Source organism: Adelges cooleyi, unplaced genomic scaffold (genome assembly GCF_023614345.1).
Source record: "Adelges cooleyi isolate 19-005CV unplaced genomic scaffold, UGA_ACOO_1.1 ACOO_flye_CR_arks_rails_tigmint_CR_PRNA_574, whole genome shotgun sequence".
NCBI lineage: Eukaryota > Metazoa > Arthropoda > Insecta > Hemiptera > Adelgidae > Adelges > Adelges cooleyi.
Genome location: NW_026096268.1, coordinates 9,401,153 through 9,419,769, shown reverse-complemented (window position 1 = coordinate 9,419,769; position 18,617 = coordinate 9,401,153). Strand labels below are relative to the sequence as shown.

General features: G+C 34.5%; 3 protein-coding genes across 3 annotated transcripts; all 3 read right to left on the bottom strand.

The window, feature by feature from the left end:
* Positions 1 to 1,041: 1,041 nt before the first annotated feature.
* LOC126843714 (spermidine synthase-like) lies at positions 1,042 to 6,656 on the bottom strand. Its single transcript, XM_050581418.1, has 5 exons — positions 6,316 to 6,656; positions 4,829 to 4,949; positions 3,903 to 4,149; positions 1,955 to 2,184; positions 1,042 to 1,321 (listed from the first exon to the last, which is right to left on the bottom strand). Exons 1-5 carry the CDS (start codon positions 6,444 to 6,446, stop codon positions 1,169 to 1,171), a joined length of 882 nt encoding a protein of 293 aa, XP_050437375.1. The 5' UTR covers positions 6,447 to 6,656; the 3' UTR covers positions 1,042 to 1,168.
* A 1,700-nt stretch (positions 6,657 to 8,356) lies between these two features.
* LOC126843708 (DNA-directed RNA polymerase III subunit RPC1) lies at positions 8,357 to 15,716 on the bottom strand. The gene is made up of 27 exons (XM_050581403.1): positions 14,972 to 15,716; positions 14,762 to 14,906; positions 14,531 to 14,680; positions 14,198 to 14,450; positions 13,877 to 14,117; positions 13,643 to 13,820; positions 13,396 to 13,533; positions 13,109 to 13,306; positions 12,897 to 13,021; positions 12,713 to 12,824; positions 12,385 to 12,582; positions 12,182 to 12,317; positions 11,869 to 12,118; positions 11,598 to 11,797; positions 11,369 to 11,482; positions 11,136 to 11,293; positions 10,971 to 11,079; positions 10,669 to 10,837; positions 10,441 to 10,595; positions 10,255 to 10,372; positions 9,963 to 10,092; positions 9,772 to 9,890; positions 9,560 to 9,713; positions 9,305 to 9,489; positions 9,074 to 9,242; positions 8,836 to 8,969; positions 8,357 to 8,500 (listed from the first exon to the last, which is right to left on the bottom strand). Exons 1-27 carry the CDS (start codon positions 15,013 to 15,015, stop codon positions 8,413 to 8,415), a joined length of 4,170 nt encoding a protein of 1,389 aa, XP_050437360.1. The 5' UTR covers positions 15,016 to 15,716; the 3' UTR covers positions 8,357 to 8,412.
* Positions 15,717 to 16,091: 375 nt separating this feature from the next.
* LOC126843716 (uncharacterized) lies at positions 16,092 to 18,010 on the bottom strand. The gene is made up of 5 exons (XM_050581421.1): positions 17,666 to 18,010; positions 17,074 to 17,357; positions 16,942 to 17,010; positions 16,535 to 16,624; positions 16,092 to 16,225 (listed from the first exon to the last, which is right to left on the bottom strand). Exons 1-5 carry the CDS (start codon positions 17,862 to 17,864, stop codon positions 16,169 to 16,171), a joined length of 699 nt encoding a protein of 232 aa, XP_050437378.1. The 5' UTR covers positions 17,865 to 18,010; the 3' UTR covers positions 16,092 to 16,168.
* Between the last annotated feature and the right edge of the window lie 607 nt (positions 18,011 to 18,617).

Genomic DNA, 18,617 nt, shown 5'->3' with positions numbered 1-18,617 from the left:
TGGCTCCAAGAGTCCTACCTCTGGTTGCCACTACTTCAAAACCGTATTGCGTTCGTTACAGAGGAGGAGGTGCAGACGAGTAATGTGGCCACTTTAGATATGGGCGGCTTTTCTGTACAAATAACTTATACCACATCGTACAGAAATACTCCAAAAAGTTGCCAATAACCGCATAATTAGCATATTGCATTTTCAACATTTTTATTTACTTTTTACTGTATCATTGTTAAAACATATATTAAACATTGAATTGCACATAATATATAGAGGGACAAAAGCCAAAGTTAATAAAATCAGCATGGAATAATTCCAAAAAGAGTTGTATTTATTCTCAGGATTTTTTAAAATAGCCGAGACATCCGGGTTAATTGGTAAGTACGGCTGTTAACATAACATTCCAGACGCTTAATAAGAAATTGTCTAATTGAATTGACATACCTTAAAATTATACTTTGTAATAACAAAAATTCTCTAAATTATGAGAATTTGTATTTTGTACATTTAATTTTAAGTATTTATGTATCTTTATCAATTAAATTAAAACATTAACATTTTCTTCTGTTGGTAGGCAAACTAATGATAGTTGTTTTCTGTGTAGAAGGTGAAAGAGAAGTTAAAAAGGGCGTATATAAACGCTACAGCATTATAGAAGTGTAAATAAATAAACAATTTACATTACAAGTTATTAGTAAAAAAAAACATACAACAGCTATGGAACGCGACTAGATTTTAATATTATAATTGACGTATTCGATGATTGTAGTTTTCTGCAGTGAAGACCACTCGGCCGATAAATGGACGTATACGTTGTCGATAATGGTTTATATAATACTGACCTTACCAGTTTTTTGTACTTTATTAACTCAATCTACCGTGTTATGTCTTAGACCTACGACATGATAGGCGGAGTTCCTATTACTTGGACGTTGGGATACACGCTTTACAACATTCAAGCCATGGTCATCAAATGACAACGCAGGCTACATTCTTATTTGTTTATAAATAATCATAAGATATAAGCAGCAATATAAAACATAGTACTTTATATTATAATAATGTACTATATTACGCAATTGTAGTAAAACTATAGAGTGGTAACGTTTTGTATAGAATATATATTATATAAAAATATCTCTTCTTCTTCCTTTTCTGAGACACCGATAATAATTTAGTCTTTACATTCGTCGGCTTCGATTGCGTCGACAACGAAGGCGGGTAAGGCGAAAGCCGCTTTGTGGACTTCGGTTGTGTAATAACGCAGTTGCATTTCTTTCCGTTGTTGTTGGGTTAACTGGAACACCGGACTTTCAAAATCAGTGTTCTGTAACACACAAATGTAATATTATTATTTAACAAGATTTGCACTTAGTATGGTTTTAATTTTCTCGAGACAATCCACGGAATAAGTTGTTTTTTATAAACAAAAACATCTGTAAAACAACATAGCAGCTAGCATTTCCTATTTTTCTCTTAAAAGAGTAAAAAATGATTGCATATAGTTGCATATTTTCTATCATGTAGTAACTAAAAACCAGAGGGAAAAAATGTGCTTGGCATTGAGACAATAGTGATATATATATAAAAAGAAGAAAGTGTAAGTGAGGCGAGGAGAGGAGATAGAATAGGGAAAATGAGAGAAGGAAATTAAGGAGAGGGAGGGGCATTTATTAAATCAAAACCGAGGAGAATCAGCTGACTATGAGACTTATTCACGATCCAATGCCTTTCCTTCTAGGGGAAAACTTGATTTCCTTTTAAACGACCTATTCAAAAGTTTAAAAATGGTTTAATTTTTGGTTCCCATATTCATAATTGTATTTTCCAAAGGGGTATGGCACATCTCTAGCTTTAATGGTCGCTCTTCAATCATCTCTGTCACATTTTAATGGTTATGCACCACCACTTCTAACCGTTAAAGTGTTTACACTATAATCGAGGCCGATCAATAACATACCTCGTTTAGGCTTCCCAGAGCATAACCGATCTGGCCGTGCGGGTAGGTAGGAACGTAGGAAGTGGCATAGCCCACCTTGGCGAACACGTCTCTGCAATGTTTACGCATTGAAGTGGCGTTTTCCAGGTGTCCCCAAAACGTATCGGCTTGGGAGCAAACTATACCACCGGGTCTCAACGCCCTCTTCATCAGCTCGAAGTAGGACTTCTGGAAGAGTGAAACTGCTGGGCCTGTATAATGGATAATAATACATAAACTTGGTTACGTGACGATAGGCAATGAAACAATATGGCAGAATTGTAGCTAATTTCAATAATAAGGTATGGGAATGGGAATGAAATTTGGTTTTCTGAGGTATCCGGAATTTTGGATATCAATTTTGACATGAATAATAAATCGGCTTATGGCTGGGGAGGGGAAAAGATCGCGGAGGGAATTCCTGATAACTGATAAGAGAATTATCGATAAGAGATAAATGATAAAAAATCAAGTGATAAGAGACAGAAATCACAGATGATCACAAGACTTGTTCGTGATCTCATGTATTTCCTTCAAAGGAAAGATTGTTTTTTTTTTCATTGGTAGTTGTTTAAAATTGCTCAGAAAAGGAATAGTCAGGGGCGTTCAAGAAGCAACGGACGGAGTCAGTTTTAAGGGGAAAGAACATGCAGATGACGTAGTGATACTTGGATCAAACGAGCAAAACATAAAAGAACTGATAGTAGAGCACAAGAAATGATGCTAGTGATAAATGAAGGAAAAATAAATATTCGGTTGTTAAAAAAGATAATCAGCTGGTTTAGAGTAGAGATTAAAATATAAAATCCAAAAAAGAAATTAGAGAGAGAACAACTTTGACGATAAAGAGGACTGTCCGTCACACGAGTTGCAAAATGACACAGTAATTGTTATCAGACATTCGTTACAGTTATGTTTAGATACTAAAAGGGTTGAAATAAAAGTTTAAGTAAGACCTGTAGTTTCATATGCACTAATAAGGAGAAATAAGGGGAAATCATATTATCAGAAATGTACTATTGATATAAATGGTTATTTTTAGGATTCTCTGGTAAGGTATCATGGGATAGTGATTTTACATTGTCCTAATTTTTTCTAATAATTGTGCCGAACCTGTTTACTTCACCGGTTTGTAATTATCGTTTTGTTGTAATTAAAGTACCTATTTTAATTACAAAAAAAATGTATACCGGACGATAGGTCGTCACGATAAAAAAAAACGCGAACCTTCATTGTTTTAAGTTTTACCAATACAAAAAGTGCACGCGGTTTTGTAAAAAAAAAAAAATGCAAAGTGGCAATTAATTTTGTGTCTACGATAACATTTCTATTTAAACCAATTAATTTGTTCATTCGAGTGTACAATAATCGTACGCATAATGTTAAAAAATACATAAGTAACTATTTTGAAATTCTCAAATTCTTGTTATTCTTTACCTACTTAATAGAAGGCTCGACCAGTCAAGTCTTTCGCGTGTAATTAAATTTTCATTCTCAGCATTTCTTAATTTCACTATACATCTCCATATCCTCATACTAATAACACTCAACCTAGCTTGTCTTTGGTCTTTACCCGTCTACCTCTTAAAATATATATTACTTATACTCGCTGATTATTTCCTCCTTCATTTTGCAACATACCCAACCCATCTAATCTATTCTCTCTCTCGTCTTATTCATCCGTTCTACACTGATCTCTCTTATATATTGCCTATACACTGACCCCATTAAATTGTACCTATGACAGCTCGCCAAGACCACTGATAAAGGCGATAAGGATAAGGCCGTCACATGAAAATGTCCTTTGAAATTTGGAATTCTCCCCCAGCCATAATCATGTCGATTCCTAGGATTTTGAACATTTTTCTACTGTACCCAGGACTTTTTTTGTTTTGGGATGGGAGGGTGTAAAATTATCTCAGATACTTGCCGATTGGATCGGATGAGTCCGTTATGATGACGTCGTAGTATTCAACGTGTTCTTCCATGAACTTGAACCCGTCGGCGATGTGCAGGTTGAGTTTGGGACTGTCGAACCCTTTGGCCATGAAAGGCAAATATTTTTTGGACACTTCGACCACTCGGTCGTCGATTTCCACCTGGTCGATAGCCTCGACCAAAGGGTGTTTGGCTACTTCTCGGGCAACGCCACCGTCCCCACCGCCCACGATCAGCACCTGTTATCCATTTTACTATGTACTAAACACGCATTCAAAGAATTCGCAGTCAACACAAGGGCGTCATTTTACTTTCTACTATTTTTGTGGTATGCAAAGTCGATTTTAAGACTGAAATAAACAGCAATGTGTGCACATTGTTCGCTCGTTCTGACCTATTCGGACTTAATCATTAAAAATTAAATTAACACTTCTTTAATAAAAACACAAAACAACTGTCAAAACTTTATTGGACGTCAAAACGAACATCTCTTTTTATGCATAGGCCGTAATGAGGAGGGGCTTGAGGGCCAAATAACTTCTTAGCCCCGCTAAAAAAAAAATGTCTTGTTTTGAACAACGTTATATTTTATTTGTATTTTGGATAATTAAAGACTGTTTAAGTATCAGAAAATATTTAATAATTAATAATTTACAATGGAAAAAATAATTAATACATTTGATGAAAGAAACAGAACAATTGTATTGAAATAAATGCAATTTTATTTTATTAAAAAAATGTTGTTTTAAACTATAATATTAAAATGTATCTAAATTGAATTATTACATATATTGTATTGTAAATCAACGGTGACTCATAATATTGCATCCCACGAAATATGACGCCCCTGACACGGTTCACCTTATATTATATATATAACTTAATAATAATAATGTGTTAGGATAATTGTATAGATACCCTTTGCGGTTTCGGGTGACTGCATAAGGGCAAAAACGATATCATTTCTTGGTAAGCGAACTCGTCGAATTCCGTGCACTGTACCATTCCGTCGAGCACAAGAACGTTGCCGTGAGACTTCCTTTAAGAAAACCAGTAACACAGGATTATGCAAAATAAAATAAAAAGTTACAGTGGAAACAGACACAACACAAATTTCACACCATTGTAAAACCAATTGCATCTCAACGCTGTATCGAAGCTAAACGACTATATTATGCTAAATATTACTTTCTAGTTACCATTTCAGTTTGTATGTATATTTTTTGCAGTAACCCCAATAGTTTGCCCAGTTGCCCAGTGATGAAAGTAGTAGCAATTATATTATTGCTTAAAACAACCACACAATATTCTAAAAAATATTGACTCATATTCTTGGACGAGATGTATTAAACGTACAGCGTGAAATGCCTCGAATTTAATTAATTCTAATTACAATATTATTTCAAAAGTACGAAACGCCTGGAGTTCATTAACGCGATAACGTTTTATCTTATCTAAGCACAATGTCCAAAATATTGGTTTCGAACCAAAATTATTACTATCGACTAATAGGCGTTGTTTGTAGAACAAGCGGAACAACATACGGTACTTTGTACATGCAACACAAATGCACCTAAGACTGTAAATTTTAAATAATTAAATTCCAGTACAGGGTGATTGATTAACTATAACCGAGTCAATAACTTAAAAAATTAAGACTTTTTAAAATAAAGAATAATTTGCTGAACGTTTTCACAGGTCGATAACAAGTATTGAATGATAACATTTAAAGTTATTAAACTTTAAAATTTAAATGGATCGCGGTTGAGTAACGTGCCAAGATACAATAACACTAGTCTTCATCCTTCTCCTCGCCCTAAATTTTTAACTTAAAAAGTTTTTTTTTTTAACCTTTATTAACTAAATATGATGGTTCAAAATTGTAAAGTAATTATTCAAAACCAGTTATGGACCAGTCGAAATGTTCGACAAATTATTCTTAAAGTAAAAAGTTAATCAAATATTATATGCGATAGCATTTAAAAAGCTCAAGTTAACAAATAAAGGTTGGGGTTATATTTTTGAAAAAAATATACCAAATTGGACCAAAAATAAAAAAGCATAATTCTTTAAAAAGTCTTCTAAGATATTGACTGGGTCATAGTTAACCGAGCACTCTGTACAACAAAATATCGAGGTGGATTGACAAGCCACGAATGTATTTATGCAAATAAGTAGTACACAATATAAGTAAGGTTAAGTTTGGTTCTGTTCGATTGGATTAGGTTTGGTCGGGTTAGGTTAGGTTTGGTTAGGTTCGACTAGGTTTGGTTTGTTTAGGTAAGGTTACGGTAGGTTCGGTTCGAATTTAATGCGTTTCCTTTAGATTAAAACGCGTTCGTGCCTTAAACAGTAGCAACTACACTGAGCTTGCAAGTTGATGCGGTTAAGGTAGGTGTACTCACGTTTTTAACACCAAAATGTCCTGGTACTTGGACTTCTCTTGGTGGAGCACCTGTTCGACTTGCATGGAAAAACATCGGCCCGGCAACAGGTCGGTGAGTTCGCTAAACCATCCTTTTTTCAACGCGTCCATGACAGCAATGACAAGTTTGTCGCGTCGGTCGGTCAAACAAAAATGCAATTTTCGTCGAGACAAACGCACCAGGCGTCGGTTGCCTGCAGTTGTGGACGACAAGACGGCAGGAAAAGCGCGCGCCTCTGGTGCCGGTAGGTAGACTAAGACTGTTTACCCGATACACTGCCGCTCGTTACTACACTGTGGCCGTCGCGCGGGTACTTAATCGTTTACGTTGGTGATTTATTTGTCGGCTTATCGGTTGACCTTCCTCACAACCGCGTACACGTAGACGGCTGGCAGACGGCTTATCGTACACGTAACGGTGCAACAACGAGTACTACAACAATATAATATTGTAATACTCGTACCTATCGAATTCAGACCATGTTGGCCCACGGCGGCTGTGTTAAGTGCCAGTAACCGCACGGGAATACAGAGTGATCCGTTTGTAGGTAACGCACTAACATTTCTTGTAAAATAATTATTGCAACATTGTAGTGTTTTTTTTTTGTTTGAAAAAATGCTTACCGAATATAGGTAAATCGAGTCCCGCATTCAAAAATGAATTTTTTTTCTAAATTTAGCTCACCCAGAGTAATTATCGCTCAGCTAACTAATAATAATAGTACTAGACCTGAATTTGTAAAGAAAGACGGTATCATTTAAAAATTTTCCCATTGGATATAAGAGTATTAATTTATAAGAATAAGATAAATATTATAAACTATCTATAGTTATATTAAGATAAACATAATTCATAAGATAATAATTTAGTTAAACAATTTGTTATAACATACTACAAAACAAAAATGTTTACTTGACTTTATTAAGTCTATCATTTAAATACTCATTCAAACTTAAACAAACCGATTACAATATTAAAATGTAAAACTTATAGTTTCAATATTGCAAATTTAAAATGTGTTTAAGACGTTTAGTCAAAAACCATTCTCTAAAAATAAAACCCAATATACATTATATGGACATAATGTTCATCCCATTTAGTGCAAAGGATTAATAATTTAAGGAGTGAGTGGATAAAGGTGTTAACTGACAATTTCAAATCTGTTCAGGAGGCAACATTTTAGTCAATATAATATATTCAAATGCTTGGAACTTTTTTAATTTTAAAGCTCAATACACATTCAACTGTTGTAATATTTTGCTACAATTTGTAATATATCCTTTTAAGTGTAATATACACTTTTATTCATTCAAACTATTTAAACTAAAACTATTAAAAAAAAAATATCAGTTAACACCTTTATTCGCTTACCACTTCAATTATGATATTCCTTAGTTTTGAATCTTATCGGTTACACAATAAGAACACCACAAAAGAAATTAGCACAAAAAAAAAAAATCAAATAAAAACCAACCATAAGTACCAAACTACTTAGAAATAGATAATCTAGTTCGACCACAAACATAATACATTTAGTTATCTAGTGTCGAGAGTGTTTCAAATACCAAATAAAATAATAAAATATACATCCTGTTATTGAACGAAAAAACAAGAGCCCTTGATTTCATTGGAGCCACTCCAAACCATATATTAATCTAAAGGAGACGTTAACCGTACTTATATATTTCAATGAGCAATACATTTCATGGGTTTCGTCAAAACACATTGCATATAATTATTTGTTTATAAAATAATAATGTAATTTGTAAAACTTTTATGTAAAAATCCAAATAATTAACTGTAAAATACCTATTGTCTAGTTTTTTTTTTTACTTAAATCTTAACACAAAAATCAAATAGACGTTTCGCAATAGTAAACGCCAAGCTTATAGTTAAAATTTTATCTTTTGGCAATTCAAAAAAAAAAAAAAAATGAACACTCAAATTATTCTTATCTTACGCTGCTAATAAAATACACTAATTAATATTATCACAGACTGAAAATAAATATTAACAAAAATCGTTTGACAAAGGTCATTTATTAAAAATATTATATAACCAATTAACGTCGACACTTCACAGCCAATGGCATTCTTTCTCGTGTAGTTCCGGATTGTCGAACAAGAACGATTGTTTCAGCAAATCTGCGGTATTGTTCTTGGTCGTTAAAACGATAGCCATTAAGGAGTGATTTTGTTTTTAAAATATTTACTATTATGTATCTATGACATTACCAACATTGTATAAAGAACGAAAAAAAAAGATTTACATTAACAGTTTCGATTTAAGAACATTCTCTTCATTTAAATGTCTACAGTCCATGTACATCAATACTCAACGCTATTTAAATGTTCACGCTATTTTGTCCGTTAAACACCATTAAGTGGACATTAAGTTTTACGCACAAAGTATTGCGGACAATATTACCTATGTCTGGGAACCTTCTATAAGTTTTTTTAGTTGCTATTAAGAAAATATTATCTAGTATAAAAAGGATATTTGTAAACCATTTTAAAGAATCCTGTTCCCAAGTTGACTGGTATACCCATGATGATACTCTCGGACACTCCGTTTATCGTATCAGTCTGTCCGTAATAAGCGGCATCGAATAAATGATCGGACGTTTTTTCAAACTATTCGATAACAATAATTAACATCAACAATTTTGTTCCATCATAGACAAGTGTTTGATTAAAAAAAAAAAAAAATCAAAAATACGTGTTAACGTTTTCCTTACCGAAGCTAGATTGAGAACGGACTCTTTCATTTTGGACAATCCAAAACGTGTGATACCCAACAGTTCACCTCGACTAGTCATCAGATCGGCAATAAGCATAGGATGCCTCGGGTCGATGGATATCCCGTGATTACTCATTACGCTATCGATTTCAGATATGATCGTCCCCCTGTACATCAAATCGTCTTAGTGTTAACAAAGATAACAACATACACCAAACGTTTGGATTACCTGGCGGCTTCTATGCCGAGTGCGTTCCACACTTGGAACGTGTTGTTGCTGGTACATTTTTTACCAATCACTCCGGGCGTGGCCATTACTTCTCGCAAGTTGTCCCCTTCGACAAGAAGTTTATAACGTGTTTCGTCGCCTTCGTCTTCTTCGTGAATAACAGCCCTGGAGACTTGGCTTATACCCTGGAGAAAAAAAAACAAACAACTTAAAACTTAGTACTCGAAATATTATGAATTTCAACTACTCGTTTACCTTAATTATGACTTTTTGTAAATTTTGCATGTACAAATTTATCCAACCGCTGATAGTTTGATTACCTTTCGACGGCAACGATATACTAATGGACGAATCGTTATCAATGTTTACTTGATTGGCTTTGATTCCGATACGAGGTGTTGTCAGGATGCTAAACACGTAAAATAGTACAGAGTTTGACACAATTAATCGAAAAATAGTTCGTTTACCTGTCTCTAATGGTTTCAATGGTGACCTCCAACTGTAAGAGTTTTATTCGATTCATGTCGACGTGAACCAAAAGATAACATTCGCTGCTTTCCAAAACCACATCGACATAACTACAAACCTAAGATAATTCAATAATGTCAATACAGAAATAACAGTAATATATTATATATTGAATATATATATAATATACTTCGGTCAAATTAGTTTGTTCGATACGACCCTTGACGATCCTCGCAAATTCTTTATCTTTGTCGTTTTCCAAGTAAGCCGTGATGATAGGCGTACTAATATTTTTACTAGAGTTTATGATTTCTTTAATTCTACAAACATATTATACAAACACTACCCGATTAATTTATGTAATTTGATTAAGGTATGCCAATGGCATTTAATAAAAGCCAGCCACACTTTTGCCTTTTTTCCCAATGGCCAAGAAAACAATTTAGCGCAAAGTCGTGGCTTTATTAAGACGCTCTACGTACCTAGGAACTCCCTGGGTAATGTTCATTGAAGCAACACCGGCAAAGTGAAACGTTTTCAATGTCATTTGAGTACCAGGCTCACCAATACTTTGAGCGGCGATCGCTCCGACCGGTGTTCCTAACAAAAACAACAACGGTCATTAATTAGATCAAATTTAAAATACAATTGAATCAAAGTCAACTAACCCGGTTCAATAACTGCGGCCATGTATTTCGAAAGACAAGTCATGTAGAACTTGATTAATTGTGTAGAGGTAATACGTTTGACTTTGGAAATTTCCAAATTTAGCCATTGTTTTCTGACTTCTGCCATACATTTTGATAGTTGTTTTCCGAAATTCCTATCAAGTCGGTAGCGGTTAGTTAATACAACCCACGTTTAGTAAAATAATTGCATATTATCAATCGTCATACCTTAATTCTTCGACAAACACTTTACTCGTGCCCACAAAACTATCTGATGCCAATACGTCTTCGGTTATTTTTAAAATATCGTCAGCGTCCAACGTACACTCATCGTAACATGGATAGTTTGCAGTAACGTTGGAGTAAACTCGTTTGAGATCAACGGGAACCCCATCGCCTGAATTTGGACAACATGCAAACTTATCAAATTACATTACACCATAGTTATCAGAAAAATATAACAAGACCTCTAAGAGATTGTGCTGTAAATCTTATGGTCCTTTTATTCTATTCGCTTTGTTATAACGTACCTTCTGTATAGGTTGGATCCAAACTGTCACCGCCAAATTCAAATTGTATAACATCTCCAAAAGCATTACGTACCGTATTGTCATAATGAACACACAAATCTTCTAAAGACTAAAAAGAAAAATTCAATAACAATAATAATATAAATATGACATAAATTACATTACCTTAACAAGCCTCCGTTGCATGTATCCGGTTTCGGCAGTTTTAACCGCTGTATCGACTAGACCTTCGCGGCCACCCATAGTGTGGAAGAAAAACTCTGTTGGCGTCAAACCGGAATAAAAACTATTCTCCACAAATCCTTTGGCTTCTGGAGTTTTGGCTAGAGAAAAAAGAAAATCGTAAAAGTTTGAAACATAATACACGAGACGATAAATAGCTAAATGTAAAAACTTACAAAATCGTTTGAAATGTGGCAACGATCGAGATTCAAACCCATCCGGCACACGATGTCCGCTTAAAGCTTGCTGACCGACGCAAGCAATCATTTGGGATATGTTAATATTTGATCCTGGAAAACAGTGACGATAAGAAATTTACTGTACGATTTGTAAAATATGTACGTCAAGCCATTCGACAAATAACAGGCTTTAGTATATTTTATTCTATTAAAGTACATAACGTACCTTTAGATCCGGAAAGAGCCATAACCAACGGCCCGTTGGTAAAATGAAGTTCTTGTAGACAGGCTTTACCGACAGAATCTCGAATTCCAGACAACTGCTTCAAAATATTGGCCTCCAACGTTTCGTCCATATTACAACCGGGTTGACATTTCAATTCCTTTGTGTTTCTCAATCGGATATTTTCTTCGCACTTTGCGTTCCTAAAAAAAATATAGAACATTTTGTTTATCGGAAAATCCAATAGCGCAAACAAATATAATTTTACCATTACCCATTTATAACAAGTTCATTTTTTGATTTAAGTAATTCGTCACTAGGTGTCACGTCGCCGATGCCGATGGAAAATCCTCTTAACATCAAAAAGTACGAAGTGAGGCGTGTTAACCGCCACATTACTTTACAACAAGTGTCTGATCCCCAATCGGCCAACAAAATATAAAATATATTGGACTTGCTGCCCGAACCCAAAGTCGCTTTGTCCATCGTGCCCGCAAGCAGTTCCGAGTTTCTTATATAAACGTCTATAAAAAAAATTAATATTTTTAAAACATACTTAAATTTGTACAAGAGACTTTTGTACTCACACGAGTCTCTATAGCAAAACTCATTATCATGCGTGTACGATCTTCCTTTGCATTGTAAATTTGCTTTGACGGGGCAATTTATACTCGGTCTCATAATTATACTGAATATTTGTTTGCCAGTCCACAGTTTGTAAGGCTGTAAAATAAAAAAAGATTTTTAATAAAAAATAAAATTGAGAAAAACATTTTTTATTTTTATTGACCTTATAGATAGCTGGAGGCGGTAACGTTAAATTAATATTGACGTCGTCGCCAGACATTAACCAACCGATCAATCTACTGGCGTCTCTGCGGTTGAGAAAAGTATTTTTGTGTGTTAATAAATATGCGCCCGTAATGAAATCTTGAGTTGCGGCAATAAGAATATCACCGTTTCTCGGAGTCACCAAATTGGATTTGTTCTAAAACAACAATAAAAATGCAATGTGTAATATAAACATGGTAGTCAAAGTTGTACACAATACATAACAATATTTATTATTTTTGTCAACCTGCGACTCATTAAAAATATTTAAATACTTTTCAACTTACAATCATGAGCAGGCCGGCTTCAGCTCTAGCTTCTTCGGTTTGTGGCAAATGTAAGTTCATTTCATCCCCGTCGAAATCTGCATTGTAAGGCGTACAAACACATTCGTTAAACCTAAAAACGAAATAACGTTTTATTATATTTATATATATATATCTGAGTATTATTAGCGATTTAATCTCCAACCGTAAAGTGTTGTGTTCCAAAACTTTTGCTCGGTGACACATAATACTTAATCGATGAAGACTAGGTTGCCGATTGAACAACACTATATCGCCGTCGGCCAGATGTCGTTCGACAATATCTCCTATCTGAATAAAAGTGATTTTTTAAAAAGTATAAATATTTATTGATTTATTTCGATTTTGAAATGTATAAAATATTTAAAGTCTGTTTACCTTTAAGTCTTTAGCTATGGCCGGTCTGTTGCCGAACCGCAAATATTTTTTCAACTTTGAACCTTGAAGTTCGACAAAATTAGCCCCCGGATGGATTTCCGGACCGTTCATGACTAGCTTTCTCATTAGTTCTATGTTAGCTGGACACACTTTTTGAGGATACGTCAAAATCTTAGCCATCCGAACCGGAACGCCCACCTAAAAACCAGAAGATGTTGTATTTAATTAATTTTACATAAATCAAACTTCAAACAAATACACGAGAAATAATTATCGATCGTAAATACTTCATCAATTCGGAGATTAGGATCCGGCGATATTACAGATCGAGCAGTGAAATCGACTCTTTTGCCGGATAAATTGCCTCTAAATCGGCCGTGTTTACCTTTTAAACGTTGTACACATCCTCGCGCGATTTTTTTCGGCTATAAGAAAATAATAAAAATACAAGTCAATAATAAACGAAGTGAGCGTTTATAACTAGAGACTCTAGTTAACCAGCTATTCGGGTACTATCAAGGTGCTTTTATTTACCATCATTGTCCGTGAAACACCTGACAAATCACTATTAATGTACAAAGCACAATGTAACTGAAGGTACTCCCAGTCCTCGTGCAACAACTGAGGTTTTGCACCAGACTGTTTGTGTTTGACAATAACTTCATTTATAAACAACACTTCAGATAGTTTTAATGTCAGATCGTCTTCATTCCTGCAAAAACAATTGAAAATATTCATAAAACTCAAGAAATCCAAAGTAGTACATACGTTCCGGAACGGATATCGGAAACTGCAGACGGCCGAATACAGTTTGGAGGAACTAGCATTCGAGTCATTAACAACCAGCCAGGATTCGATAGTTCAGGATTCATGCCCAGTAGTATAACGTCTTCGTACGGTATGGATAACAGTAAGCGCAATACTTCTTGAGGGTTTAAACTTTCATTAAACAAATAGTTTCTCATGGATTCGACTTCCTTGTTGAACTTGACCACATCGTTCAAAGCACCTATACACGGATACCAGGTAAACATTTACAGATTGCACGCATACAACTTATTATACTAAGACAAATGTTGTTTTACATACATAATTTGCTTTCAGCTTCGGCACCCGGTTTTTTATATCGATATCGATCATAGGATATCTTCAAAATACCATTTTTTTTTACCTGTCCAACAATGTCGTTACAAAATGGACAAATTTGTACTTTTTTGGCTTTGGCATGCACTTCTTTGAAAACTTTTTTTCGCATGGTATATGTTAAATTCTTATTCCTAAGTTTCGTATAAAACAACATTCTGTCCTCTTCACTAAGCAACACTTTAGCGCAAAATGGATTCTGAAAGTCATAAAAAATGCCACATCTTAAATGGAAAAACAATAATATAGATAAATAATAAACAACATTAGAGCACATACTTTACAAATTGTCTGCAGTATTGTAATGACTGAACTGAAAAATCCTACATGAAAGACCGGTAACTGTAAGTCTATAAATCCCAAATGTCCGGGACAATCGTTGAGTCCTTTATTGCACGTCTGGCATGTGGCATCTTTTTGGTTTACACCCTAACACAGACATTAAAACAAGTTTCTTACAAAATAAAATTACAGTAAAAAACTAAAACTATTATCATTAATAATTCCAACCAGTTTGTGATCAAGTACGCCGAACGGATGAGGGGTGCGGGAAGCGGTGCTATTGTTTACGGCGTAAAGATTTCTAGTGTTGACGCAAATATGAGATTTTCTTTGAATGTCTTGAGGACTGTCGACGGTAAAACTGATTTTTGATCTATAAGAACATCAATATAAACGTAAATGTACCTGCTAAATTTAAATATTCAACACCATTCATACATAATACGTGATCCGTCCGTGTCTCTATACTGCTCCTTGACCATATTTGATTTTTTTTAACAAGCAGCGATTCGGTTAAAAGGAATAAATTGAATTAGGTAATCTTATTCTAGGATTTCTGTGATGAAAATTAATATATGTTTACTACAGAGAACGTTCATTATTACAGCTCTTTATTTAATAATATACATAAGAGATGACCGATAATAATAATGAATAAAAATAATTTTACATTATACCTACATAAACAAATACAAAAAAATATAACAGAAGAGAAGCAAATCAGTTGCTGCAGACTGCACGTGAGAATGTCGGCGGTAATGATAAGCTGAATGTTGATAACGAAGTTGTGATTTCAAAAGCGTGATGTGATAACAGAGGTGGTTGTTATCACACGGAACGTGCATAGAGCGAAACGTTTCAGTGTGGCTACTTGAAGGGAAAAAAATTAATATTTAGTATCGAGTACTGTCTAAAAACGCGCTCGGTTACGTTTTCATCTCGAAAATCCATTGCAAGTGAAGTTATAAAAATAATCATAACTCGTGATATTTAAATTACACAATACTTTTTGTACAAACAATAACCTATCTACGACGACTCAGCCTTCAAACCTAGTCAATAATCCAAAACCGTAAACATATTATGTATGTTAACTTTATACATAGCCGTAACAGCTTAAAGTACATACATTTAAAATCATTTATTAAGTTGACTGGCAAGCTATATGAGAAATTTGGGCTCTTGAGAGTTGAATATGATACTCAAGCCAGTCAACTCAAATAATGGCACGTCAAAAAATTGTCAAGAAAATATTTTCACGCCACATAACACTTGAACACACACCGCAGTAGAACAAAAACATAAATCATTATTAATTCTGTATACAATATTGCATGGTCAAACAAACACATATCCATAAACATTTTATAGATAAATAATATTAGCATAGATTAAATATGATAAAAATATAATGTAAGTACACAATTTTAAACTGTTTTTCTGAAACAAACTTTTTAATTTTTTTAAATACTAACAACAACCAACAATATACAATTAGAACATAATGACGTCTTGAATTTACAAAATGTAATTGTATAATTTAAAATATATTGTTGGCTTGGAATTTAATTGAACCAACACTAGATATGTACAATGTTTTGCATATTAGGTTGTTAAGTATTTTAAATTCTCCGTTCACTTGTTTTGCATTTGAATGAAAATCAGCAAATATGAAATTATAGTCCCAATCACCTAAAAATCAATCAAACTTGTAAGTCTACAATACACCTAGTTGGTAAAATATTTCTAAATTAAACAATTCTGTTCATTCCAATGAAGTTTCAACCCTATAGAGTGTAGAGACTCGTAGTTTAAAGATATTAAAATTTAATACTCAAGCCAATTGTAATTGGATACAAAAATATAGGTATGTATTTTGGAAAAAATTATAAAGATTTTAACATTGAACTAATTTTCTTGTCGACTGCACTTCTCTTACTCGTTGGTAGTCTGTCATTACTTATTCATTACTATACCAATAAAAAAACAGGTTATACCTACTTTTGTTATTGTAGATCTTTGTAAATCCACAATTCCACAAATTGAAAAATGAACTTTATGCTTGTGCAATTGAAGTACAAATAGTTCTAACTGTAACACAAACGACTAAATAAAAAAGCGTCTATTAGATAGTCCAAATAATTATAGTAAGAGGACAATTTTTAGCAGAAATTAAAAAAAAATAAAGTACCTCTTCTTATAAAAAGTATATCTCCGTATCTAATCTAAAAACATTTCAATTTTATTTGTTTTTAAAATTTTTTATATTTTTACATTTACTTGAAATCAAAGAAATTAATTAAATATTGTGGGTTGTCTGATCGTTATTCTCTACAAAATACCTACTTTAGCGGGTAGATTGATGAGAATTGTATTTATAAATATAAATTTTACTACTTTGAAAATACCCGTTTTATGTCGTCCGGTACAAAATAACCGTTTAGATGTCTACATACGATGACAGCTGTTGTTTCAGCCTATAAAAAGCAATAACAATGGTTACTTATTTCGATATATTAAAATATCATTGAATTTTATACTCTTGAGGCAGCGTACGACGAGGGCAGCACCATTAAAAATAAAAATGATAGGTGACAAATAACCCAACCAACAAGGCTTATTGTAAATCCGTAGTTTTGTGACCCATGCAACTTCGTGTTCAAAACATTTGTTATTAGGATATTCGGAATGAGTATAAGTCTTATTATAGTCATCAATAAACCCGTTAATAGTATCCAACCGTAATGGCGGTTTAAAATGTTTACACTGTAGCAGAGATTCCAGTAAATTTCTTGGTATGTTTTAATAGGAATAAATTTCACGTCTGAAATTAAAGTATGACAGCAGTTAAAAAAAAATGTAGTTGTAATATGTTTACAGCATTATTATAAGAAAATATAGTCTCTGTCTGATATCATGTTGCGTATCTTATTTGTTCACATTCAGAATTAACAAATATTAAGTAGGGAAAGACCTTTTTGGGGGTAATGTAACACTTACATACTAAACAAAATTGGATGTGTAGGCCTGGTGCAAAGTAAAATGTATGCTTGTCAAACATACAATACTAGATTCATGTGTGTGATTAATAGAAGGAACGGAAAATTGTAGAAAATTTTAACGAGTGCCCACCTTTAGTGAGGTTGTTGGAGCAACGGAGTAGATACGACAAGTTGTGGTGTTGGCGATTTGGGAATTCGACGCGGTTGGTCGACGGCAACCGTTCGAGCTTGGCCTCGATCTCGCTGTTGATAATGTCGAACCGACGACCTATGCACCAAGCCAGCTGCGCGTACACGGCCACCGACACCAGGTTGACGTACAGTAACATGTAGACTATAAAGTAGCTCACGTTGGTCGGATCGAACTTTACCCAGTTATGGTAGTCGACTGCAGACACCGCCGCTTGAACGCAAACCAGCCAGACGGTACACCGCTCGACGCGTTCGTCGGCCGCCGTGCATCCGCGTCTGTCGAGCGCCTCGTCCACGCGGTCCAGCAAGCGCTCGATGTCCAGCCAAGCGGCCTGCCGGGACGCCGAACCGAACACGGCTATCGCGCAAGGCACGACCAACATGGTGTAACAGACGCACGCGACCACCGCAACGGTGGCGTTCTTGAAGCGAATGGACTGACCCTTTCGAAACGAATTCAGTTCACCCAGCAACGACGCGTAGCCGCAAATCGCCAACAGGGTTATTGCGAACACGTTGAACGCATACAGCTTTGCACTGAACTCTTCGCCGCCGGTGGCCGTCGGTCCGACAAACCGCACCGGATAGATCAGAGCGGCCTTCGCCAGTTTCGTCAACGACTCAGGAATAGCAGTTCGCCGTTTTGCCTTTTCTGGGTCGATCATATTTATCGGAACCGACATAATCTATTGAATTTGTTTAATATTATTTACCATTGTTTTTTTTTTTAATATTATGTTTTACGTAGGTAACACGATCTGGTATTGTATTATTACAACAGTCCTTTGTGTGGTTTGTTCTTTTCGCATTTAAAAGGAAATACGGCAAGGAAAAGACGGATCTTCCTGTTCAAAATCGAGAAAAAACCTTAAAAATCGTTAGGATAAAAA

Bases quoted from the DNA above. Each gene is read 5' to 3' on its own strand.
- LOC126843714 (XM_050581418.1), bottom strand. From the start codon at position 6,446: ATGGACGCGTTGAAAAAAGGATGGTTTAGCGAACTCACCGACCTGTTG. The intron at 4,950-6,315 runs GTGAGTACACCT...GTTTTCTTAAAG, and splicing joins GACATTTTGGTGTTAAAAAC to GAAGTCTCACGGCAACGTTC. The intron at 2,185-3,902 runs GCAAGTATCTGA...TCCATTATACAG, and splicing joins GGACTCATCCGATCCAATCG to GCCCAGCAGTTTCACTCTTC.
- LOC126843708 (XM_050581403.1), bottom strand. From the start codon at position 15,015: ATGGTCAAGGAGCAGTATAGAGACACGGACGGATCACGTATTAT. The intron at 13,022-13,108 runs GTAAACAGACTT...ACTTTTATTCAG, and splicing joins CCATAGCTAAAGACTTAAAG to ATAGGAGATATTGTCGAACG. The intron at 12,825-12,896 runs GTTGGAGATTAA...TTTCGTTTTTAG, and splicing joins TTGGAACACAACACTTTACG to GTTTAACGAATGTGTTTGTA.
- LOC126843716 (XM_050581421.1), bottom strand. From the start codon at position 17,864: ATGTTACTGTACGTCAACCTGGTGTCGGTGGCCGTGTACGCGCAGCTG. The intron at 17,358-17,665 runs GTGGGCACTCGT...CTTTAATTTCAG, and splicing joins CTCCAACAACCTCACTAAAG to ACGTGAAATTTATTCCTATT. The intron at 16,625-16,941 runs GTATTTTCAAAG...TTTGTGTTACAG, and splicing joins TACCGGACGACATAAAACGG to TTAGAACTATTTGTACTTCA.